The sequence below is a fragment of the Erinaceus europaeus genome, chromosome 1 (assembly GCF_950295315.1).
Source record: "Erinaceus europaeus chromosome 1, mEriEur2.1, whole genome shotgun sequence".
Lineage (NCBI taxonomy): Eukaryota > Metazoa > Chordata > Mammalia > Eulipotyphla > Erinaceidae > Erinaceus > Erinaceus europaeus.
In genome coordinates this window covers 122630336-122658105 of record NC_080162.1, presented here as the reverse complement: position 1 = coordinate 122658105, position 27770 = coordinate 122630336, and the positions used below count along the sequence as shown (strand labels likewise).

The following is a 27770-nucleotide window of genomic DNA, read 5'->3' as shown; positions in this document are numbered from 1 at the left end:
TTTGGTAAGCCTTTACTTCAACTCTTTTTCTTCAGGCTACACAAAGACGGCAAAACTCTCTTTTTAACTAGCTTACCAAGGAAACCTTACTGATTTATCTTCCACTGATTAAAAATGTATGACAATTAGGATGAATACTGAAGTTTATTTATGAAAGAAACAAGTTTTCTTAAAATAACCAGGTTATATATATATTTTTTTTGCCTCCAGGGATATCACTGGGGCTCGGAGTCTGCACCATGAATCCACTGCTCCTGGAGGCCATTTTTTCCCTTTTCTTGCCCTTGTTTATTGTTGTTGTTATTATTGTTGTTGTTATTGTTATTGCTATTATTGTTGTTGGATAGGATAGGACAGAGACAAGTCAAGAGAGGAGGGAAAGACAGAGAAGGGGAGAGAAAGGCAGACAGCTGCAGACTTGCCTCACCACTTATGAAGAGGAACATCTCCCCCCACCCCATCCTGCAGGTGGGGAGTTGGGGGTTCGAACCAGGATCCTTAAGCCAGTCCTTGTGCATTTAACACACTGCGCTACCTCCCAGCCCCCATAAAAATATTTTGTTTTTTAAAATATTTATTTATTCCCTTTTATTGCCTTCATTGCTTTATTGTAGTTATTGATGTCATTGTTGTTGGATAGGACAGAGAGAAATGGAGGGGAGGGAGACAGAGAGGGGAGGAGAAAGACAGACACCTGCAGACCTGCTTCACCACCTGTGAAGCAACTCCCCTGCAGGTGGGGAGCCGGGGGCTTGAACTGGGGTCCTTGCGCCAGTCCTTGTGCTTTGTACCATGTGTGCTTAACCTGCTGCGCTACCTCCCAACTCTCATTAAAAATGTTTTTTTAAGCTCATTAAAATAAACCTTTTATGTACTCTGTTGCATATGAAGATGACAATTAAGCAAGGGTTTCTTTTATGGAAAACATAAGAGTTTGGTAATTCATGTGGATTTCTCCTTTATAAGATCCTAGTGAAGAGAAAGTAAAATAGGTATAAACCACAAAAAAATAAGAGCAGCACAAATATGCATTTGAAGGGCAGGTAGCAATGGAATCAGGTTCCCAAATGCAGAAGAGGATCTGAGAAATTTATAAACTGAAGAGTCAAAGAGAAAATTTTAGCTAGATGTGAGGCCTTGTTCTGCATAATCTTTAGGAGCCTGAAATCTCCAAAGAGACAAAGAGTTAAGAATGATGATGGGCAGAAAAATACAGTCCAAAGTGAGGTATGCAAGTGAGAGTTAAGATTTGCAGCATCTGGGCATCCATATGTTCTCTCTTTCCATCTTCACAATGAATGATTCTCCTCTCAGACATCCAATGAACCTGCTGAGGTCTGGAAAAGATTAGGAAAAGCCATGGGAGCACAGAATTTGTTGCACACATGGGACATAGGGATTGGGATACAAGAACATTTCATGACGACATGGAAATCAACAACGTTAGCACAAAAGATGCACACTATGCGAGTAGTAACCACACTTGGTGCTTCTAGCTGGCCAATAGGAGGCTGTCCTAGGTGTTAGTGAGGTGTAAGAGGTCAGGATTTTTACATGAAGAGAGCTTTTCTTTTGGGAAATCTACCCAGGCCCTCTGGTCCTATCCCCAGAGCTGAACTCACTCTCTAACTCCACTTAGGTATGACTTCTACCTCATAACTTAAGAAAGGAAGACTGGGAATTGCATACCTACTATACATGTTCCCTTATAATTCTTTCAAGAGACTTTGTGACAAGCCCATGAAGAAGAAAACTAGGAAAAGTCCCAGCTAGCATTTCAAATCTGGCAATAAAGCCAGGAAAACTTTCAAACACTGCTATTTACAGAACTTGAGAGGCTCTCTTGGTAAGCTCACCAACTTCTAACAGCATAGCTTTTTACCAAATTGATAAACCCCCCTCTCCCTCATACATAGGCTCTAACAAAATCTTAATCTCTCAATGTAAAAACTAAGCAGATAATAAAGATTGACCAGTTTTGTTAAGAAAATCTCCAGCAAGGAAGATGAAGATCCAAACAAAATGGAAAAAAAAAAAAGTAACTGGAAGAAAAACAAAAGACAACAAAGAAAACAAACAAAGCAAATCTTTAGTCTCCAAGGAGTATGTATTCCAAAAAGAGAATAGCATGTTTCATTAAACAGGAATAATCAAAGAATAAGATAGCTGGAATTTAAAATATACTTGTGAAGAGGGTTAAAAAATAAAGTAATAATTGTGCTGTATGTAACAGAGAAAAACTTTGAAGTCCAACATTCAACTTCCAAAAGAGGATGCAGAAGAGAACCAAAGAAACAGCACAATATCATCAAATAAAAATATCAGAATGTTTCCCAGACTTCAAACCTGAGTTTTTTATTTTTCTCTCTTTTTTTATTGCTGTAGTTATTACTGTTGTTGTTATTGATGTCATTGTTGTTGGATAGGACAGAGAGAAATGGAGAGAGGAGGGGGAGACAGAGAGGGGGAGAGAAAGACAGACACCTGCAGACCTGGTTCACCGCCCGTGAAGCGACTCCCCTGCAGGTGGGGAGTTTATTTTTATTTTTTAAATGAATCTTTCTTTTAAAAATATTTTATTTTAATGAGAGAGGAGAGAGACAGAGAGAAGAAGAAGAGGAAGAAAAAGAGGAAGAGGAAAAAGGAGAAGGAGAGGAAGAGGGAGGAGGAGGATGAGGAGGAGTAAAAGGGAGGTAGAGAGAGACCAGAACACTGGCATGGTAGTGATGGATATTGAACCTGGGTCTTCAGAGTCTCACGTGAGAGTCTTTTGCATAATGATTATGCTGTTTCCTCAGCCTCTGAATTTTCTAGATTGGTCTACAAATGAACTGCAAAATGAATAATACATGCCTTTGCTGTTGTTGCTGTTGCCAGAGCTTTTTTTAGATCTGTCTTGTAGTAGTGCCAAAGACAGGATCTGGGAACTCTGAGCCTCAGGCATGACAATATGTTTGCATAACCATTATGCTATGTTCTAGTCAATAATATTTAGACTTGGGCTGGGGAGACAGCATAATGGTTATGCAAAAAGGCTTTCATGCCTGAGGCATCAAACGTTTCAAGTTCAGTCCTAACACTACCATAAACCAGAGCTGAGCAGTGCCCTGGTCTCTGTGTATTTTTCTCTCTGTATCTCCCTCATCAAAAAATTAATTAACTAAGAAAAGAAAAATTTAAAAAACAGTAATAATATTTAGACTTTTAAATAACTTTCCAAATGTAATGTCCTGTTTGTGAGAACTATGGTGGTTATCATTGGGAGGGTGGGAACACAAAACTACAGTGGTGGGTACAGCATGGAAGTATAAGATATGTTCTTATAGTTTGTAAACCCTTAAAAGCCACTAATAAATAAAAAATAAATAAAATACTACAAGTTTAAAACAAAAGAATATTCTACATTTTTTGAAAGATCTGTTATGAGACTGGGGATGTGTGGATCCACCTGCCAACGCCCATGTCCAGAGGTAAGGCAATTTACAGAAGCCAGGACTTTTGCCTTTTGTACCCCCAAAACAATTTTGATCCATACACCTAGTGGGGGAGAAGTGATAGGAGGAAGAGGACAAGAGGGCTCTGAACTCCAGCTCCATCAAGACCCAGAGAGAGAAAGAGGAGGAAAAAGGGAGGGACATTTGTGGCTTAGAGGGGAAGAGAGGACTGGGTCTGGAAGAAAAAGGGGCAATTATGGACAAATGTAGACAGGTAGTTGTAGAGATGATGGTTAACCTATGTCTGCAACTTTGGGAGAACCACAGTGGTTTGCAATGGAGGAATGGGAATTCAGAACTCTGGTGGTGGAAATGGTGTATAATTATACCTGTGTTGACATATAATTTTGTAAATTAATATTAAATTACTAATAAATAAAAATAAAAAAGATCTGTTGTGAATGTTACAAGATTATTTATATTTGCTTTTTTTTTTTAATGTTGACTCACTCTGCTCACTCAAAGATACAACTAATTGGGATTTGCTTCCTACTTTAGATTTCTGAATAATTTAGTTCCACCTTCATAATCTACTTTATCTTCCCATTCTGAAAGCCTTTAAAGAAACTGCTAAAATTTCACTGTATTCCATTCCTGTTTTCTTAAATGAAGAAAAATAGACTGGGAAGTCAAAACCCAACATCAAATTTTCATGTATACAGTTTCTACAGTAACAATGTATGTGAGTAAGACTTGTCCAGATAAGAAAGTAAGAGTCCACAAGCACATGGATAGACAGACAGGCAGGGAGATGTATTCATTTGCATCAGACAAATATGTATGCATGTATGTATATATATATATATATTATATATATATATATGAGATGTACATTAATGAATAAGCAAGACCTAGTGGCAGAGGGAAGTTGACAGTTTGAAATTAAAGTAGTAATTCATCCATATTATTTTGTTTGTTGGTTTTAATCGTAAGCCTGATGGCAAAAGGTTAACTTACTTAAAAAAAAATACACTGAAAAATAAAACCTTGAGGCCGAGTGGTGTAGCACCTAGTTGAGCACACATATTACCATGCCCAAGTACCCAGGTTCAAGCCCCTGGTACTAACCTGCAGGGGGAAAGTTTGACACATGGTAAAGCTGAGCTACAGGAGTCTCTCTGTCTCTCCCTCTCTATCTTCCACTCCTCTCTTAACTTCTCTCTGCCCTACAAATAAGAAAAATAAATTATTGTGTTCAATTTATAGGAATATATCAAAATGTGTACTTTTTTATAATGTATATTACACTGTAACAGTTTTTTAATATTTTATTAGTGTATTTATTAACGAGAGATATGCGGGGGGGGCATAGACAATACAAAGACTGGCGTAGTATTAAGTAGTCTTCCTCATGTCACTTATAATAGTTGAACCAGAGCAGGCCAGTCCATGGGATCCTGTATGTAACAAGTCACATAGATCATTTTCCTCTACCACAAGAAATAAAAGAATCCAAGGGCTTTACCTGATAATTAACCTGAGGACCTGAATCTCAGTCTGACTACTTCCCTTCTTACCCCTAACCTAGTCCCAGCTGTCTTATGATATCCTCAGGATTCCCATGAGTCCTGACTCTACCGGATATCTCTAGGATTCCCAGACTGAGAGTCCAGATTGTGGAAAGAGCTCAGGAAACTGAAGATATAAACTGAAGAATAATAGGACTAAGGGACACTGGTAGCCTCTCTTCCCAGGCATCCATTGAGGCAAAATGAAGGCAGAAGACTAGAGGCCAGACCCACACAGCACAAATGAACTCCAGCTCACATACTCTCTCATATGTAAAGACAGAAACATTTGTTCTTTTAATATTTAGAAGTTACCGACTATCATAACTCTGAAAATGAGAATTCTCCTAAAAACTTGAATACGTCAGTGAATATAATCAAATGTTATATTTGTTAGTCCTACTGGTGCTAGAAAAATTCTGCTAGTAAGAGAAACTCCCTAAAAGGGAGACAGACTCCCCACAATGTATTAGAACATCTTGCCATGCCATACCTCAGGCAAAAGTATAATAACAGAATATGTAAAGAACCAGTGCCAGGCGATGGTATACCTGGTTAACATGTACACATTAAAGTGCACACAGAGCCAGGTTCAAGCCCCTAGTTCCCATCTGCAAAGGGAATGCTTCATGGTAAGGAAACAGTGTTGCAGGTGTCCCTCTCTCTCCCTCCCTATACCCCTCTTTTTTTCCTCATATTCTGAGAGAAATATCCAGACATCACTCTGGTGCATGTGCTCCTGGGGACTGAACTCATTACCTCACACTTGACAGAGTCCAAAGCTATATTCACTGAGCCACCTCCTGGATCACTTGAACTAATCTTTTAAAAAAAATTTTATTTATAAAAAGGAAACATTGACTAAACCATAGGATAAGAGGGGTACAACTCCACATAATCCCCACCACCAGAACTCTGTATCCCATCCCCTCCCCTGATAGCTTTCCTATTCTTTATCCCTCTGGGAGTATGGACCCAGGGTTATTATGGGGTGCAGAAGGTGGAAGGTCTGGCTATAAAGTCTATAGGCATTATCAAAAGCTGTAAGAGAGCTTTATTTTTTCATGTTGCCTCTGAAGAGAGGACCAGTTGGCAGAGCTAAGACTGTGTTGCAAGTTTACAATAAATGAGGAAATCTGGGTTATACAGCATGGTGCATCTGGGAAACTTTATATGGTTTGTGTGATTATTTCAAGTCACAGAGTCAAAAGTTCTCAATAAATTTTGTTCCTTTGGGGAAAAAAAGCAAAAAATAAAAATGGTAACATATTAATTTATTAATTTAATTAAAACCAATTAATTTTTATTAAAAGACAAAAACAGAATATTAACTTTTGATTATGATAACCCTCCAAATGCAAGTAATTTTATAGCCATGTCCCCAGAGCAGTCTCTGAAAGATAGTGGTTCTCATAAATTCTGAAACTCTTCCGCTATGAACATCTAGAAATGATAGATGACATATAATGGGGAAAGTTTACTTGTTTATGTTTTAGTGTTATAGTAAACTTACAGTAAAAAAAAAAAAGAAAGAAAAATCTCAGGCACTATGTTTTTAAAAGGTATGAGGACAAGAAGGTGAGAATTCAAGTAGATCATCAGGCAGGCAAATACAGCAGTGGTGAGTGAGCGAAGACTGGGAGTTTGATAATACTAATGATGGTTATAGCTTTGCAACCCCAAGGTGGGAAATTAGAACTGAGGTATCTAGGAAGAGAAAAAAAAAAGTGGGGGAGGGAGGGCTAAAAATCTCTGTGAAAGAGTATCTTGAGAAAATAACTTCTGCTCAACAACAAATAGGAAATATGTCCTGAAAAGTTTTCTATACTGGAAGTAACATCTTTCCTTACATACAGCAATGAAGGTTTCTGATTGGGCTCTGCATTTTTGTCATGGTAGTACCATAAGGGATATGAGGAGGCATATGATTAAGTCATCAAACAATCACTGTAATTGCAGATGGTCACTATTGTGAATCTCTGGAATAAGAGTGATTAAATACTAAAAAAAACAAAAGGGCTGGTATTTGAATAGGTAAAAAATGGCAGTTTTATTAGGCTCCTAAATAAAGAAAAAAGAAAAGGGGCAAGAGGTTCCCTACCTGCAGGGGGAAAGCTTTATGAATGGTGAAGCAGTATTGCAGGTATCTCTCTGTCTCTCTCCCTCTCTATCACCCTCATACCTCTCCATTCTGTCTCTATCCATAAATAAAGTTAATAAAAATATTTTAAATAATTATTTTAAAAAATTATAAAAATACCAAGAATGAACAGATGAACCCCTTTATCATTTACTAAAAAATCATACACATTTGAATACCTGCCTTGTATCCAAGCAAAGTTCTAGAAAGTTGTGTGAAAATGTAAACATGGAATTCCTCAGATCTGAGGTTCTTATGACTTTAAGAATTCATATTCATGCAAGAAAAAAAATCAAAAGTGTGTATCTATATACACAAGGTAGAGCATATGTTACCCCTCTGTGAGGTCTAAAGGGTGACTAGGAAATTGTGAAGGAGGCAAATGTCAGATGTTCACAAATTGTCTAGGGGTTACTTAAAAAATAGCATGAAAGGAGATCTGGACAGCCAAAAAGCCAGTGAGCTTTTACATTAGACATAGGTGTTTCCATATTAAAAAAGATGACAGAACACCATTTTGACTACATGGCTGTGCTTCACATTTCCTTGGCTACATGGACAAGATAAAAAGATGGTGAATTGGAAAGGAACAAACAGGGAACAAAGTACTTGGTAGGAAATATGTCCAAATAGTCTGCAGGACTGAAGAAGCAGGTCTGAAAGAGGGTAGTGTCTAAACTATTGAGTAAAAAACAAGGGATATTTAAGGTAGAATTAAAAAAATATTGTAGTCATTGACAACCACTAACAGTGACATGTTTTTGTGGATTTAGAGCCTGCTGGGTGACCTTTTTCATAGAAAGAGCAACAATTCTACCTGCTGTTCTATAGCTGTTTCTATCTGAGAAATTGAACACTAGAGTTTTTAATGCAAATTATAAGTAGCTTTGTGTCACTAACCATAGGGATTAAACCTGAGATGCTGTGGCATTTGTCATTAATTCTCAGGCTTTTAAGATCCAGGAGGCCATCAACTCCTGGTCATGGTGCTTATAGTTAGGTGAGCTGTTTTGCCAGATGCTAAAGTTAGGATGTCACAGTTAAAAAACTAACTTTGGTGTTCATTGGGTTGGGTTTTAAAAACCAGAATTAGTGCTTTAATTTCCTTCCTCAACTTAGGTTTGATCAATTATAGAGTATAGAGCTGCTACTACTTATGGTTGTAATTTAAATTCATGAGAACCTTGAGTTCACTCATAAGGGGTGGAAGATTCCATAAAGGGCCTAGGTGTTTTCAGAGTTTCAATTTTTCCTTTTATATTAAATATATGTGTTGTGTTCTTAATTTTAGAATGCTATAATTTCAGTGTCTACTTCTTTGATACAAGTGCCTGAAATTCCATGAAGACTTTCTGTGGATTAGTTTTGATATTGATTTTCTAGTTTTATTCTATTATCATCAGAATATATTTTTGCCTTATTTCTACACTATCTGATTGGAGTTTTTGTGACCTAATTTGTAGTTCATTTTGTGTTTGTTCTATATCAGGGTGTAAAACTTATGATGTGCTAGATATAATATGATGTTTGCTTCATGTATAGTCCTGTTTATCTTTTGTTTATTGTGTTCATTTATCCTATTTTGAACTGAGAGGAAAATGTTAAATTGCCTAATACATACATGTTTGTTATTTCTTCTTGCATCTTCTGCAGTTCTCTTTTTAATTTTTTTTAAACTTTATTGTTCTTGATAGCACAGAGAGAAAGCAAGGTAGAGGGAGACAGAGAGACACATGCAGCACTGGTTCACCATCTGTGAAGCTTCCCCCCTGCTGTGGGGACCAGGGCCTCAAACCTGGGCCATTGTGTATGTTAATACCTGCACTTAAACCAAGTGCAACAACATCCAGCTTCTGCAGTTTCTACTTAAAGATCCCTGCTATGATTTGCTATGCATTTTCATCTGTTGGATGTGACTTGTGAACTTTGGTCTTTTGCATAAATCAGTCCATCCTTGACTTGTTTTGTGCCTTTTGGTTTGTGTTTTACCTCGTCATATCTCAAGATCAAAATTGATGCTTTTTGTTGTCATTAGCCTTCATTTACCTTATATGCTTTGCACATCCTTGTATTTCTCCCTTTTTGAGGCCATGCTTTGTGTTAGGTGTGTCTCTTATATTCAGCAATATTGGGGTTCTGCACAATCCATATTGGTGACACGAGATTCTTCCCAGTATGGAGTTTCATGACACGTTTGCTTCCTGAGGGTAAGTACAAGGTGAAACCTCAAAGGGCTGTTGCTGAGCAAATCCAGGGACTCAGAAGAGGAAAGGAGAAGTACTAAGGGGAACTTAGTAGTTAAGTAGTGGAACTAAGTATTTGGTAGAAGGTAAGAAGTACTGACACCTATCCTGAGGAAATGTGAAAATGGACATGTGACAACAATTCCTATATATCAACATTTCCTCAATAACGTGATACCAAAGTTGAAAAGGGGGGGGGGAGTGTTTTTAAAGAGCTAAGCAAAAAAAGTATTTCCTTTCTCTTCCTCTACCACTATAAAGTTTCATCTAAGGGGCCAGGCTTTGGTGCACCTGGTTGAACACTCACATCACAGTGTACAAGGACCTATGTTCAAGCCTCTGGTCTCCACCTGCAGGGGAAAAGCTTCTTGAGTGGTGAAGCAGGGCTACAGGTGTCTCTCTGTCTCTCTCCCTCTCTGTCTCCCCCTTCTCACTCAGCTTCTCTCTGTCTCTATCCAATAATAAGTATATATAAGATTCAGCTAACTCCCTAACCTTATTAGCAGCAGTTCATAACAGTATGGACTTAAGTAGTCTCCTGGACTCTGATTTATATGGACTTCCATTTTACACTACTGCACCATTAATACTCATCCTATAGTAAGGGAGTTTCTTCCTGGACCACCAACAAGACCCTGCACACACTTTATCAAAGGTAGATCTGAAGTGTCTGTAAGAAAGTATAGATATGCATTCTCCTTTCTAACTTAACATATAAAATGAACTATCAGCCTTTGGCCAATACTTGTACACTGTATATTGTATATTTTAGTACATTGTATATCTTAGTTCAGTGTACTAAAATATAATTAATTACAAGAAAAGATGCAATATATAAGACCACAACTGGAAGTACCCCCTTAATATAACCCACTCAAACTGCCCCTCCCTAGTATAGTAATCACTTCTACAATAATCCATGTTGCCCAGTCTCTGTCTTCTCTCTCTTTGTTTCTTCTCTCTCTCTCTCTCTCCTCTCTGGTAATAGTAAACTGAAATTATCACATACTCTATAGGCATGAACTGGAAGTTCAGGTATATCATATATAAGCCATATAATGTTTGGAACATACAAAACTACTGAACCTATTTTTCACTGTATAGGAGGAAGAAAATAACAGATAAGCAAAAGACCACTAAGAGGACAAAACAGGGTTAAAAAGAAACACGAGGAAGAAAGCAGGAAATATAGAGAACTAGGCAGGCAATTAATTGGCTCTCTAAGTAAAGCAATAGTAATGACAAGTGAGTTCACTTTCTTATCAAAGGAGATGCCTTCTACTGAGCCCTCTATGAATCAACACAGAACGAAAAATACCATCCAATCTTCCAATTTTTTTCTAGAAAAAAAAATTCTGGTGATTTATTGTGAAAACGTCAAATTATTCAACAGGGTAATGAATCCAAATTTCTTTAACATTAGATAGAACATTTACCAAGTATCCATGGACTGATTACATCTGTAGGCTGCCACTTTGCATTCTCTAGTCTGAAACAATCAGCATAATGCCTAACACAACAAGATAAGTACTTGATAAATTATGCATTCATCAGATCAGAAACCTTAGATATCAGATTCCTGGGGAAAAAAAAACTTGTTTGATTGGGTGGGTATGAGGCCAGGGAAGAGGAAACTCTTGAGTAATAAGGATATCACCTGCAGGCCAAGGCAATCAGCAGATACTGAGGTAGACTAAAACAGAACAGGGTGGGAGTGGCTCATGATGGGGGGGGTTTGTCAACTTTTTAGTTGGTCTGCTTTAAAAAAATTTTTTTTTCCCATCACAAGAGTTTTAGCACCTACTTTTTCAGATAGAAAGAGAGGGGGAGGAAGAGTGGGAAAGACTACAAAATACCAAAGCTTTACTCCACTGTGGTGAGGGCTGGGCTTGGAACTGGGCAGTGCCCATGACAGGGCAGGAGCAAGCACTATCCAATTGAGTCTCCTGCTGAATTCTTTTTTTTTTTTTTAAATAGTGTCAATGATGATAGAACCCAGGATCTCATACATGCACATTACCATAGAGCCACTTCCCAGACCTAGTTTTCTTTGCTTTTAGAATGAGAGACAGGAGACAATGGTGAGAGAGAGAAAGGGGAGAGAGAGAGAGAGAGAGAAAGAGTTTAGAGGATAGCACTGCTTCACAGTTCTCCTTCCTGTTGCTAGAATCAAACCCAGACCCTCATACATTGGGTGCTCTACTGCTGAACCACCTTTCTAGTCATCTCAAATGCTGTCTCATCTAAAATGTATCTGCAAATATAGCTCTGTTAACATCTAAATCAACTACAATTTTAGGCCAGACAGATCAAGACCTTTTGGCCTTGTAAGTATCAAAACACAAAGAGGTTCAGATACCACTAAAAGGGTTCAAAGCATAGTGAAGTCAAGTATATTAACAGATAATTAACAGATACTAACCATTGGACTATCATAGAAAACAATCACCCCCAACTAATCTGGTTATCATAATAATTAATTATTGATATTCTAAGCTCTTTCTAAGACTATAAGAAACCCCTTGCATTCTCTTTAAGATCCTAATTTCTCCTAGTCATGGTACCTCTAGGACTATGCCCATACTTCTTGACATTTCTTCTCTATGATTCCCCATTGCCATACCACCTCTGTCACCTTCAACTAAATTGTTACTGACTCATCTTTGAACAACAATCTTTCTCTAAGGAAGTGGATCTCTGTGCAGCTTTAGGATTGGTGCAAGGATTGAGTTAATCCTTCAGCTGGCTACAGCAAGAAAGGTCCTAGCAGCAAGCGAACAAAACCAAAAGAAACAAATAATAACCAAAAGAAACAAACAAAAAGAAACACTGAACGAAGGAGGCAACTTTGTCTCTCTCTCTCTCCCCCCACCCCCATTCTTTTGGCTTCTCCCCATCAGCAACGATGAATCCAGCCAAATACTTCCTGCTGGGGCGGGTTGCATCTGTCCTACACATGTTATAAATAAGGGCCAGTACAGTCGTTTCTATTTGTGGCATATTAATGTGGATGCAGTGGCCACCAGATCCTTACTTGCTGGCTCAAATACTCTCTCTTCTCTACACAGCTTCTGCTTTCCTTCCAGATAGATGTTTTCTGTTCAGATGAGTTAAAGTGTGAAACTTTGGAATGGGTGAAATATATCCTGTAGCAAGAGATGTAATGTACAGACGTTGCTAAATAACACACAAGGTTTGGGTCAAAGTCTAGAAAGTGTGAGACACTTTCCCAGTATCACATGGGATACTGTATCCCAGTATCACATGGGAGCAATAAGGAGATCTGCACAGATGGTGAAGTAGTCTCTTGAGTAAAACCAAAAGTGTAGGGCAGAAAATAGTGTTATAGCCCCTCTCATCTAAACACCTATGTACATGATTGAGGGCATTAAGGATTACAGAGGCTTATTTGCTCATGGGTCCCAAGCATTAATGTTAAATATTGTCATAGTTTGTGCTCATGGAAGGTTTTCCTATGTTAACAAGTTTATAGAACTCTCCTCACAACTCAATGGTATCTACTTCAATTGTTCCTATTTTACAGATGGTAAAACTGAGGTTTGGTAGATTTATAGAAACTTGCCTAAAATCACAAAAATTGGCAATGAAGAAACATGGGAGATATTTAGAATCTTGACTCCAGTTCTTTACCAGAACTTATACAGATTTTTCATGAGGATAATAGAAGAAGAAAGAGAAAACAAAGAGTGATGAAACTCAAGCTTGAACACAAGCTTGAGTGTGGCCATTTCAGGTAAATTCAATCGAAAACATTTAGTGTTTTCAGAATATGAGAATAGCCTAGAAAAATCCCTCCCTTCATCATTCCTTCCCTTTCTCCTTTCCCTTTTTCTTCCCTCTCCCTCCCTCCCTCCCTAGCCATCAGGCTTATTGCTGTGCCTTAGTGCCTAGACTGTGATTCCAAAGTTCCCATCAGCCCGCCCCCATTTTCTTTGTCTTCTAATAGAGACAAAAAGAAATAAGGAAAGAAAGAGAGACACCCACAGCACTGATCCACTGCTGATGAAGTCTCCGTCCCCTGTGGTAGAGACTGGGGACCCAAACACAGATTCCCTGGTTCTACCAGGAACACCCAATCCCCTAAAACCTCCTTTAAGCCTCTGAGGTTAAAGCATTGCAGAGAGAGAAGAATGAGAGCTCTGACTCTCTTTACCTGTTCTCAGGGTCAGCCAGAGCCATGCTGCGAGTGACGTAGCACATCTTGAGAGGGATGTTTTTCCGGTCTCTATGGAAGGAGAACGACTGTGATGATAGAGGGTCTGAAGAGCTGCCCCCTAACTTTGGGGACTCTGGTGGCGGCGTTTCCCACCCAATCTCCGATACTGGGGAGCCTTTCTTCACATAGGGTGTGGCTTCTCGCATGTACTTCACTGCAAGCAAAAAAGACCAACAATAGCACTTTTAAATACAGCAGAACTGAATTTCTGCAAAGTTAAGACTGCAGTTTTAAAAACTTACATTTTTGACATTTGTATTAGAAAAGCTCTTAATACTGAACTTTTTTATATTCTAAACAAATTTTGGGGAAAATATTTATCAAGTATCCACTTCATGTGGCTTAGAACTTGGGATATTTAGAAAGGACAGAAAATTGCAATGTCTTGGGCAGGGCAGATAGTATAACGGTTATGCAAAAAGACTTTCATGCCTGAAGCTCTCAGGTCCACCCCCTGCACCACCATAATAAGCCAGAGATGATCAGTATTCTATAAAGAAAGAAAAATAATAATAAAGGGGCCAGGCCAGTAGGGAAAATCAGGCTGGGGTTATGGATCAAACTGCCAAAGCCCACTTCCAGCAGAGAAGCAATCACAGAAGTTAGAACTACCATCTGTACCCCAAACAACTTTGATCCATACTCCCAGAGCGGGGAAAAGTGATAGGAAGGAAGAAGGTAAGAGGGCTTTGAACTCTAGCTCCATCAGCACCCAGAGAAAGAGTAGGAAAAGGAGAGGGACATATGGAGGTAGTAATGTTGTCATGAGTGGCTTGGAGGGGAAGAGAGGATTGTATCAGGGAGAAAAATGGGCAACTATGTACAAATGTGGACAGATAGTTGTAGAAATGATGGTTGGCCCATGTCTACAACCTTAGGGGAACTATGGTGGCTTGCAGTGGGGAGACTGACAGTTCAGAACCCTGGTAGTAGGAATGGAGTGGATTTATACCCCTGTTGACATGTAATTTTATAAACAAATATTAAATCACTAATAAAATTTAATAAAAGGGGGGAGGCAGGCATTGGAGCAGCTGGTTAAGCATGCATATTACAGTGCACAAGGACCCAGCTTCAAGCTCCTGGCCCCCATTGCAAGAGGAGTTTCACAAGTAGTGAAGCAGGGCTGCAGGTGTCTCTCTGGCTCGTTCCCTCTCTCTATCTCCCTCTACTCTTTCAATTTCTCTCTGTTTATATCCAAAAATAAAAATAAATAAGCAATATTTTTTAAAAAGAAAGAAAATGTTTTTTTTTAAAAAAAAATTGAAACAATAAGAACACAGCAATGTCTTTAATAAAGGCCATCCCCATGGCAATGACATTTAATACCAACTGGAAATAAAAACAGAAAAAAGTAAGTTATTATTTATTCATATGTGGAGCCAGGTGTGTGTGTGTGTGTGTGTGTGTGTGTGTGTGTGTGTGTGACTTCACTATTCTTGAGCTGACTTTTTTTCATTCAGAGAGAGAGATGCCATAGCACTGGCACCTTTCTGACTTTGTAGCACTACCTTCTGGTACTTGGCTTCAAACCTGGCTCGTGCACCTGGCAAAGCACACATCTTAGCTAGTAAACTATCTCTCTAGCCTGGTAAATATCAGTCAATTTTAATGTGACTTCTCAACTGTTCTTAAGAGTAGTCAAAATAGAGTCCCTACTTAAAGTAGGCTACAGCCTAGAATAAGCAGAGGGGAGGGAAATAGGTAACATGAGGTCCTTAGAAGGCCCTAAGCTGGACAAAATTTCTAGATGCCTGACAGAATCATATAAAGCTTCTTTCTGGGGGAAGGAGATTCCATCTAGACTTCAGAGTCCCTATGAATCATTTTCAAGAGTAATGAGGGATAAAAAAAACTAATATAGTACACAAGGAATCAAGGTAATAAGTAATAAGGTAATAAGTAAGAACTAGTAAAAATAACAGACTAGTAATAGTCCCACACATCTTACAAAAATGTATACATAGTATAATTACTATGTGTAAAGAAACAAAAAGTAGTCATCTAGAGATTATTTAAAAGGGACAGAACATATTAGTAAAATAACCAAATAGAACACCAGTCATAGTAATAGCAATGACAATGATAATAATACTGTAACTAAAATTAAAACTTTGGTAGGCATGTCAGGAGAAGGAATTAATAAGTAAATTGTAGATTATAAGAAATTACACAGGGTTGGGAAGATAGTATAATGGCTATGCAAAAAGACATTCATGTTGAAGGCACCCAAAATCTCAGGTTTAATCATCAGGAAAACACAACACACACACACACACACACACACACACACACACACACACACACACACACACACACACACACACTCCTAGCAGAAAAATACAATTAAAAAAAAGTAATTTGGGGGCTGTGGAGATAGCATAATGACTATGCAAAATGATTTTCATACTTCAAGCACCAACGGCCCCCAAGTTCAATTCCCAGCACCACCACAAGCCAGAATTGAGAAATATTTTTGTCTTGGTAAATAAAAGAAATAAAAGGAAATCTTGGAACAGAGATTAAGAGATGTTAAAAAATTAAGTAAGGATATATAACATAAGTTTAACTGATACCTCAGAAGCCAGAAAGACTGTATCAGAGGCTACAAATTTTCCTGGTGGAAAGTCTCCAGTTCATACATTCAAGAAATCTGCCTTGGGGGAGTTGGGTGGTAGTACAGCAGGTTAAGCGCATGTGGTGCAAAGCGCAAGGACCAGTGTAAGGATCCCGGTTTGAGCCCCTGGCTCCCCACCTGCAGGGGAGTCGCTTCACAAGTAGTGAAGCAGGTCTGCAGGTGTCTGTCTTTCTCTCCCCCTCTCTGTCTTGCCCTCCTCTCTCCATTTCTTTCTCTCCTATCCAACAACGACAACAACAATAACTACAACAATAAAACAACAAGGGCAACAAAAGGGAATAAAAAAAAAAAAAAAGAAATCTGCCTTGGTTTTTGCAAGACAACATCTGTGGTCTTCATCATCAAGACATGCAGAAATAAGCTACCATATGACTTTATACCTAGGGAAGGTTAAATGGTTTAGTTTTCCCTTAGAATTTGTGAGAAAAACTCTTCTGAAATCTTTAGATGTCACCTTATTTTATTAATTTGGTAAGGAAGACAGACAATTTTCTAAATGGGTCCAGAGATTTCTGGCACCACCAGAATACAAGTTTTCAATTTCAAAGGAACAAGAAGACTGAGATGATCATTACTGTTCTGAAACAAGATATGCTGAGGTTACTAAACTTCTTCTATATCAGTCCTGAGGTAAAACAACATTCTGCTTACAGACCCTTTGTTTAAGAGGAGTCCTATCCCTTTTGGTGCACATAGAAAATGGAGAAATTTATTATTGTGTTTATAATGAAAGAAATTGGTCCATAAATTTCTCAACAAACCCACAATTTCAATTCTACAAGAAGATAGAAATTGTCAAAATACTCTTCCATGCTAGAAAAAGGTTTAAGCGATTTCTTCAAGTCTTGGTCATCAGTTATGAGCATAATTCTACTGTGAAGTAGTCCCCTCTCAGTTATCAACTGAGGACTAAAGCTCCTTTCTTCCATCAAGAAGAATAGAAGCAATGAAGCGATGTATATATGGACACAGTAGTGTCTCTACAAGGAAATAGTAGTAAACCATTTCATGGTTCTTTGTGCCTTGGTGTCCTGAAATGTCTATACGTTTCAATCAAAACAGTAAGACTATGATCTACTTTTAGGAAGGTAAGACGCTGTTTAAGACTAAACTGGACTAGAGGGGCAGGCGGTAGTGCAGCAGGTTAAAGTCACATGGTGGGAGGCCAAGGACCAGCTTAGAATCCCGGTTCAAGCCCCCGGTTCCCCACCTGCAGGAGGATCTCCTCACAAGTGGTGAAGCAGGTTTACAGTGTCTGTCTTTCTCTCCCCTTCTCTGTCTTCCTCTCTTCTCTCCATTTCTTTCTGTTTTATCCAACCACAACAGCAATAGCAACAATAACAACAACAACAAGGTCAACAAAAAGGAAAAAAATGGCCTCCAGGAGCAGTGGATTTGTAGTGTAGGCACCAAGCCCCAGTGAAAACCCTGGAGGCAAAAAAAAAAAAAAGACTACACTGGACTTTAATGGTGTCCCGTACTACAGTGCATTAAATAACATAGAGATTTACCACTATTTTGAGTTACAGAAAGTGGCTGCAAAGAAAGTTGAAGTTGTTATAGTCACAGGCTTCTTTCTATTCCTACCTTGCTTGCTCTGCATTTGCAGCCTCCCATCTAATGACTCAAGATGACTGCCTGAGTTTGAGCCTTAAGATAGATGGGAAAACTATCAGGGGAGGGTATGGGATATGGAGACTGGGTGGTGGGAATTGTGTGGAGTTGTACCCCTCCTATCCTACGGTTTTGTTAATGTCTCCTTTCTTAAATAATAAATAAATACGGGAGTCGGGCTGTAGCGCAGCGGGTTAAGCGCAGGTGGCGCAAAGCACAAGAACCGGCATAAGGATCGCGGTTCGAACCCCGGCTCCCCACCTGCAAGGGAGTAGCTTCACAGGCGGTGAAGCAGGTCTGCAGGTGTCTATCTTTCTCTCCTCCTCTCTGTCTTCCCCTCCTCTCTCCATTTCTCTCTGTCCTATCCAACAACGACAACAACAATAATAACTACAACAATAAAACAACAAGGGCAACAAAAGGGAATAAATAAATAAATAAACATTAAAAAAATAATAAATAAATAAATAAATAGATATGCACTTAAAAAAAGATAAAAATTCTCATTAGGGGAGTCAGGCAGTAGTGCAGTGGGTTAAGTGCACATGGCATGAAGCACAAGGTCTGGCATAAGGGTCCTGGTTCAAGCCCCCTGGCTCCCCACCTGCAGTGGAGTTGCTTCACAGGCAGTGAAGCAGGTCTGCAGGTGTCTATCTTTCTCTCCCCCTTTCTGTCTTCCCCTCCTCTTTCCATTTCTCTCTGTCCTATCCAACAATGACAACATCAATAACAACAACAATAATAATTACAACAACAATAAAAACAACAAGGGCAACAAAAGGGAAAATGAATAAATAAAATAAATTCTCATCAGAAGGAAGGAGAAAGTAGTCAAAGCACACACCATATTCTCCTTTGAAAGGGACTCTTCAGAATCTGACACACTGTATTTACTAACAACCCACTATCCTGAACTTCACTGCATAGCCATTTCTGTGTAGAACAGAAATTTATTTTTAATTCTGAAAAGTTCTATGTCCACCCAGTGAAAGACTGCTGGGAAAGGAAGGAAGTTATTATTGTAGAAAAGGAAAACAGCTCCTTTTTATATATGGAGGCATTCCTATTTCTGTTAACTGAATACAATCATATATTTAAAGAGTTATTTATGAGAGAGCCTCAGAATATTATTTCAGAGCATTACTCTAGGTTTTTTTTTTTTTTTTTTACTAGAACACTACTCAGCTCTGGTTTATGGTAGTACAGGGAATTGAACCTGGGGTTTCAGTGAAAGCATTTGCCTTGTACATGTGATGTCAAGGATGAACTTAGACCTCATACATGCAAATTCAGAGCTCTACCTGCTGGGTCACCTCCCAAGAACATCCCAATAAATGCAAGGGGCCAGGTGGTGGTGCACCAGGTTAAGCACACATAATATGAAGTAAAAGGACCAGCAAGGACCTGAGTTTGAGCCCTGGGCTCCCTACCTGCAGGGGGGTCACTTCAAAAAGCAGTGAAGCAGTTCTGCTGGTGTCTCTCTTTCTCTCTCCCTTACTATCTTCCCTTCCCTTTCAATTTCTCTCTGTCCTGTCCAGTAAAATGGAAATTTAAAAAAAGCCTGCCAGGAGAAGTGAATTCATAGTGCTGGCACTAAGCCTCAGCGATAACCCTGGAGGCAAATAAAAAAATAAAATAAATGAAAATGTGTTGGAATAACCAGTGAAAATCACAATGAATACATTGTATGAATTTAAAGCATTTCTGATATCCTAACTTATTAGAACCTCACTGCTAGACACTATTAAACACCAGATAAATCATACATGAAGTACAGTGCACAAAACTGGCAGTGAAGCATGAGTCAAATCCAGGCAGCTTGGCTCCCCAGTCTTTCTTTTAATCATGAGGCAATAACTGTTTCTCACACTTTTCCTTTTAATTAATGGGATGCCTCTCTCTATACTTCTCTTTCTCTCTCTCTCTGTCTGTGTGTTTGTGTATTTAAGCCAATTTTTTTTAATGTGCTGGGAAAAACATCCAATTAAGAGTCTATTGCCTGTAACATAAGAGAGCTTGATTTTGTAAGCCTGAACTATTAAACTATGGCATTTCAATAAATGTCTTTTAAGACACTAATATGTATTCATAATAGAGGGTTTAACCTGGCATAACTGAATAGCTAGTGTCTACATAATTACACCTCCATGTGCTCATGGACAGTAATTTCAGGCAGAGTCATTGAAACTAATGAATCATCCAGGCCCAGGTTTAGGGTGGCTCATCACCAGAACTAATTAATACACAATGTTTTTGTTTTTCTGGGCATCATGAATTAAAAACTGTAGTTGAGAAGTTAAAATACCAATCTTCATTTGTTAAAAAGAAAGGAAGGAAGGAAAGAAGGAAGAAAGAAAAGGAAGGAAAGAAAAAGGTAAGGGAGGAGAGCAATAAGGAGTGGTCTGCAAACTAATAATTCACCAAGTCACTTTCAATATGTTTTACTTTTTCATTTGGAAGACAAGCAGTGGTGAAGATTTGAAAAGGACATGCAGAAAAGTCCAAGTGTGCTCAGGGCCCAAGCTGCCACAATTAAAGCTTTGTTGGGGCAGCCAGATGACATCTGAAAAGAAAAACATACACAGGCTACTAATGAGGAAATGCTCTAGGCAAATCCAATCAACTCTCCTACCAGGCTATTTCCTAAGGAGCCAGCAAGTCCCTCTGATATGTGTTAAGTTTTCTTCCTAACAATTACAACAAAATGGGGATTTCCAGATTACCGAAAGGAAAAGAAATATTTCATTACCCTAAGGAATGTGAATACAAAATGTACATTTTTCTAACATGATTATGGGTTTCAGCTAGAGGCAAGAGACCTGATATTAAGACCTTTGGCTAAGTTTTCAAGTTGGGTGCTGGCTACTGACAAGTGGGATTTGCTGTCCAATTGCAATAGAAAACTTTTCCTTAATGACATTTTAATGGATCATCTCAGGCAGGAAAGATGCAGAGGAAGATTATCAGTATTTCCAGAAAGACCAAGAAATGATGAAAGAGGTAATAGAAACTTCTCAGAAACTATAGCTAATCTCTCTAGAGGCCGAGTCGTGAGGTGGAAAGAGAATTGGCCACGGGAGTAGGGTACATGGATTACAGTTTCAGTTCTGCCACTAACTAGCTCGCCAGCCCCAGGCAAGTCTCTCTCCATGGACCTCATTTTCGTCATCTGCCAAGAGAAGGAAATAAGGTCCCTACCCTTCAAGTAGTCTGTGATTCCTTCTGAAGTTATTTGCTTATTTATTTATTTTTAACCTCATCTTTCTGTCTGTGTCATCACCAGTAAATAACTGTGTAACAAGTGTGTTAGATTCTTAGTTCCTGGGCAACTATGTATTCTGGCTTTTTACCAAACCTGATAGTACCTAGCAAGTGTGAAAATAAGCCCATGTTGAGATTGTGTACTCAAGTTATTCTTCTTTGTCTAGAAGGATCATTGTTTTCATTCACTTGCCAATATTTATTTCACTTCCAACTTGCCAACTACATCTGAGAAGGTAAAATGTTCTTATTTTACGTTGGTTTTTGCCTCCAGGGCTATTGCTGGGGTTCAATGTTGGCATTATGAATCCACAGCTCCTGGCAGCCATTTTTTTTAATTGTATAGTACAGAGAGATACTGAGAGAGGAGGGGGAGACAGAGTAGAAGAGAGATAGACAACTGCTTTACTGCTTGTGAAGTGTCCTGCTGCAGGTGGAGAGCTATAGTACTATGTGAGCTTAATCTGGTGCACCATTGTCTGGCCCTCTTATTTTTAATTTATTTTTCATTTTTTATTGCCACTTGGGTTATCACTGGACCTCAGTGCTTGCACAACTAATCAACCATTCCTGGAAGTCATTTTTTTCTTTTCTTTTTTTTTTTTTATTTTATAGGACAAAAAGTATTTGGGAGGTGTGTGGGGAAGTAGTGAAGGGGAGAAAAAATAGAAGCTTGCAGCTTCAAGGCCCATGAAGTTCCCCCTTCCACCTCCCACAGGTGAGGACCTGGGGCTTGAACCTGGATCCTTGCACAAGGTAATGCATACTGAGAAGGTAGAGGTTTATTAAACCTGGCTCTTGAAAGCTGAGCAGGATGTTGTGGATGAGGGAGCTGCACCTTAATATGTGGAATCAGGAGTAAATTGAAATAGGTGTGAATTTGCTAAATCTCTAATCTAAAACTATCTCAGAATCATCATACTTTATCACCAGGAACTGTTAAAATTATGAATGTCTCAAGGTGTGATTTCATTCATTGACATAAAGTGGGTCCAAATTCCATTTACTGTGTGGATCTACACATTGCATGATGGATAGACATGACAGGAATCACAGTTCCTCATTCTAAGTATTTCATAACCTTGCTGGGGGAAAAAAAGACATACAAACCCAAGTCTTGGGAATTGCTTCAGAATATAATTTGACACATACACGAAAACAGTCTAAAGTCTATTCACATATTAGTAAGTGCTGGGAGAACACAGATTAATGGTATCTAGACTTAATTCCTTTAATCATTTGCCAGCGTCTTCTTACCATCTCAGGTAAGCATAATTTCTCTTCCATTCTTCCATAGGAAAATACACTATGGTCAGTGAAATAGCTAATTTGGATAGTGTACTGCTTTGCCATGTGTGTGAACTAGGTTCAAGTCCACTCCCCACCCCCTGCATTGAATGAAGCTTTGGTGCTGAGGTCTCTTTCACTCTCTTTCCCTTTCCATATCTATTTGGAAAAAAAAGTACCTTAACTATTTGAATAGCTATACCCAAATATTTGAAGACAGGAAGTGAGTAACAGGAAAAAAGAATATCTGAATCCTCAACTGTTGGAACTAGACAGTGTTGCAATAGGTAAACTGCAGTTATCACGTGCAAGCATGCAGGTTCAAGCCCCCAATTCCCACCTGCAGGGGGGAAAATTCACAAGTGATGAAGCAGAGTTAAGGGTATACCTCTTTTTCTTTCTCAATCTCACCCCTTTCCTCTCAATTTATTTCTGTCCTATAAAAATTAAAAAAAAAACTAAATTAAAAATTAAAAAATGAATCTTCAACTCCTGATAATATTTTTACTCTTCACTACACAAATATCTTAATACTTTTTTCAGTCACCAGGTTCCAGATGCTACCATGACTCCAACCTGACCTCCCTGGACAGATGACCTCGCCAATGTGTACTGGAGCTCTGCCTCCCCAGAACTGTGCCCCACTAGGGAAAGACAGAAACAGGCTAGGGGTATTGATTGACCTAACAACACCCATGTCCAGTGGAGAAGCAATTACAGAAGCCAGACCTTCTATTTTCTGTACCCCATAATGATCCTGGGTCCATGCCCCCAGGGGGATAAAGAATAGGAAAGCTATCAAGGGAGGGGATGGGATACAGAGTTCAGGTGATAGGAATTATTTGAAATTGTACCCTTCTTATCCTATGGCTTTGTCAATATTTCCATTTTGTAAATAAATAAATAAATAAAGAAAATTGGGGGTCGGGCAGTAGCGCAGCGGGTTAAGTGCAGATGGCGAGAAGTGCAAGGACTGCCATAAGGATCCTGGTTCGAGCCCCCAGCTCCCCATCTGCGGGGGGGGGGGGGTCACTTCACAAGTGGTGAAGCAGGTCTGCAGGTGTCTATCTTTCTCTCCCCCTTTCTGTCATCCCCTCTTCTCTCCATTTCTCTCTGTCCTATCCAATAACAATGACATCAATAACAACAATAACCACAACAACAATTTAAAAAAAAACAAACAAGGGCAACAAAAGGAAAGGAAAAAAAAAAAGAAAGAAAGAAAATTACATGTAATCGGGACATTGCATCAAAAGCCAGAAGGTGCTATCCTCACTTCTTCCATACAGGTATATCCAAAAGATAAATGCTTGTCATCCTAGGTACAGTCTGCAATAACATCCTGCAAGTCAGTCATTTTGCAGTTGCTTTTCAGTGGCAGATACCCAGAGTCATAAAGCTTTTTCAAAGGAAATCATGTTAAATAAACAAAATAACATTAGCAAGAGCAGACAAAGGCCAGGTCTGATTTTTTTTTTTTTTTTTTTTACCCTAATCTGGATATGTTGAAGACTCAAAGGAATCGCGGAGACATCTATGGGTTAGGGAGATGGTGTGGTAGAATTGGAAAAAAAAAACCAAAAAACAAAGTCCATCAAACTCAATACTGTCACAAATACCAACTATTTTGAAAGTACTTTGCAGTTTAAAACACTTCCATGTGGACAAACTCACTAGGGGTTTATTGTCATCCTTACCTGGATCATGCAAAGCACTAAAGGTTCTTTAAGAATTTTAATGGGGCCAGGGATGGGGCTCAGTTGTAGAGCATAGGACTTGATGCATGAGGCCCTGTGTTTGATCACAGGACTGCATATAAAGGAGTGCACCACCTGCTCTGTTCCTACTTCTTGGTTCTTGTTTATTAACAATTTTGCCTCACTTTATATCTGACCACCTTCCAGCCACTAAGCTGCAGATGCTATTTTGATTCTACCCTGTCTTTTCTGGTTAGATGAACTCAGAACCTCGCCTCTCCAAAACTCTACCTCTACTAGGGAAAAACAGAAACAGGCTGGGGGTGTGAATCAATCTGCCTATGATCATGTCCAGCAGAGACAATTACAGAAGCTAAAACTCCTACCTTCTGTACCCTATAAAGACCTTTGGGCCATACTCCCAGTGGGGGAGAAGTGACAGGAGGAAGACAACAAGAGGGCTCTGAACTCCAGCTCCATCAGGACCCAGGAAGAGAGGAGGGAAAAGGGAGGGACATTTAGATGTAGTAATAGGGTCATGAGTGGCTTGGAGGGGAATAGAGAACTGGACCTGGAAGAAAAAGGGGGCAATTATGTATTAATGTAGGCAGACAGTTGCAGAGATGACAGTTAACCCATATCTACAACCTTGGGAGAACTGCAGTTGCTTGCAATAGAAGGATTGGGGATTCAGAATCTGGTGGTGGGAGCAGTATGGAATTATACCTCTATTGATATGTAATTCTGTCAGTCAATATCAAATGACTAATAGAATTAAAATAAAAAGAATTTTAAAGCTAAAATATGTTTTTATTTTATTTTAAAATATTTACTTATTTGCCCTTTTGTTGCCCTTGTTGTTTTTCATTGTTGTTGATTATATTACATTACATTATATTACATTACATTACAATAACATTCTTATTGATGTTGTCTTTGTTAGATAGGACAGAGAGAAATGGAGAAAGGAGGGGAAGACAGAGAGGGAGAGAAAGATAGACACCTGCAGACCTACTTCACCCTTGTGAAGCAACCTCCCTTCAGGTGGGGAGCCGGGGTCTCAAACCAGGATCCTTGAGCAGGTCCTTGTGCTTTGTGCTATATGCATTTAACCCGCTGTGCTACCGCCTGACCCCTGAAGCTAAAATGTGTTTTAATCGCAAAGTAACATTGCTAATAAATATCAAATGTCCACAAAAAAGAAGTCAAATAAAAAGATACATTAACTCACATACAAAAAAAGAGGGGTGTACTACTCTTTTAACCAAACATATTTAAAAAAAAAAAAGGCCAAGCAAGATAGGTCACCAGGATAGCACATCTACTTTGCTATGTGAGAGATCCAACCTTCAAGTCTGGTTCCCATTGCAGTGGGGCAAGCTTTGGTGTTGTGGTATCTTTTCCTTTCTCCCTCTAATGTTGTCTCTGTTTCTCTCTTCTCATCTGAAAAAGTCATTCTGGACTGGCAAAGTCCTAGAGACAACAATAGCAACAGAAGAATCTGGTGGCCAGATTCTCAATCATGTGATAGAACACAGGACAAGTGAGCTCCCAAATATTCAGATCTCTAGGAGTGTATAGACTAGAGTGAATGTACTTCACATTATTTTCTTTTTTCTCTTATAAAATAAATGAATTTCCAAACAATAATCTGATTGTGCTTTAGTGGGCTTAAAACAGGAGCTAAGACCTTAACAGCATCCACCACCAAATTCTAATTGATCCAGAACACAAATAGGCATGCATACACAAATACATCAACAGCACTAATGCCAGTAGATTCACTTGATGTGCTCAGTTTTCTCTTAAAACTCAGGATTTGTCTGGATTTACTCACAACTTTTTAGGAAGAATAGCTGCTAAGAATTGCTAGAACTAGATCAGGATGGCAGAAGCCTAAGAAAGATTCTTAGGTCTATAGGAGCTAGGATAATAGTACCTCTGAAATTTTCCCTCTAAGCCTCCAAAAGCTTTACTTAAATCTGCAAAGTTAAAAATAGCAAGGTTGCTTTTGTGATTTTGATTCTCACGGAGATAAGAAAGGATGCTGGGGACAGCATATAGTCACTTGGATAGTATGCTGCTTTGCCAGGCACATGACCCAGGCTTGAGCTTAACTCTCACTGAGTTGAAGCAAGTTTCAATGCTGTGATCTCTTCTACACATCCTGTGCCACTCTGTCTCTACAACAAACCAATAAATAAAACGGGAACAAACAAAACAGAAGTGAGAAAGAATGAAACGAAGGATTATGATAAGCACCAGTAACAGAACAAAGCAGAACTTTTTAGAATAAATAGAATCATGAAAAACTAGAGAACATAAATATTTTATTACAAGTAGTCTGCAGGCATTGAATTTGATTCCTCATGTTCTAAATCTAATGTCTAATATAATAAATTTGTTCTGGGGTATCTCCCTACAGAAAGATACTATTGAAATTTGGAAGAAAAATGACAGAGGTCCCCAGATCAGAGACTGATATGCACCAGCTTTGCATAGCCTACTCTTACTTCCCAGGTCTGATTCATTTCACACAAACATTTCCTCTCTTTGACTTTCAAGAAGAGTGTCAAATCTTAAGTTCTTTCTCCTCTTGCATGACTGATAGTAAAACTCCTGAAAGATTTATTTTGTGTTTATTTTCCTTGACCAGACAAGAATGAAAAGCATTCCATTTTCAATCAAACAGTCACAAATATAACAATACAACTTGTTTAAAAGACAAGGAGAAGGGAGTCGGGCTATAGCGCAGCGGGTTAAGCGCAGGTGGCACAAAGCACAAGGATCGGCATAAGGATCCCGGTTCGAACTCCGGCTCCCCACCTGCAGGGGAGTCGCTTCACAGGCGGTGAAGCAGGTCTGCAGGTGTCTATCTTTCTCTCCTCCTCTCTGTCTTCCCCTCCTCTCTCCATTTCTCTCTGTCCTATCCAACAACGACAACAACAATAATAACTACAACAATAGAACAACAAGGGCAACAAAAGGGAATAAATAAATAAAATAAATATTTAAAAAAAAGACAAGGAGAAATAAGATAGACAACGGTAGCCAATAAGTAATTATTTGCTATTGACACTAGGAATATTGATGAATATGAATCGATCAAATTAACAAACATGAGCATATTAGAATTTAAACAAATGAAAATGGAATTACCTTATGATTCAGCAATACCACTCTTAGTCATTTATCCAATGGACATTCAAACATTAATTAGAAGAGACATAGCCACCCCTATGTTAATAGCTGCATTATTTACAATAGCCAAAAAATGGAAGTAGCCAAAATTCTCATCAACAGATGAATGGATAAAGAAATTATGGGATATATATTCCATAGAATATTACTCTGCGATCAAAAAAGATGATATGGAACAAAATGGATGGAACTGGAGGTTAGATTATGCTTAGCAAAATAAGAGATGAAAGACAACTACCAGATACTTTCACTCATATGTGGAATCTACAGAACTGATTTACATGAACTTGCCAATAAAAATTCAAACAGAACAGAAGCAAGCAAACTGTAAGACTTGTAAGAACTCTGGTGGTTACCTTGTGAGGTTTGAGGCTGGGGGTACAGAACTTTGGTGGTGGGTGTGGTGTGGAAATACACATTATAATCTTATACTCTTGTAATAAACTATTA

The 27770-nt window shown here is 38.8% G+C and overlaps 1 protein-coding gene across 2 annotated transcripts in view; it reads right to left on the bottom strand.

Moving 5' to 3' along the window:
- The window catches only part of SNTB1 (syntrophin beta 1), a 356345-nt gene that overhangs the window by 173026 nt on the left and 155549 nt on the right, over positions 1–27770 (bottom strand). For both annotated transcript variants that reach the window (XM_060195661.1, XM_007526224.3), the window contains exon 2: positions 13560–13776. In XM_060195661.1, the coding sequence (XP_060051644.1) occupies positions 13560–13776 (217 nt within the window). The remainder of the gene's footprint in view (positions 1–13559; positions 13777–27770) is intronic.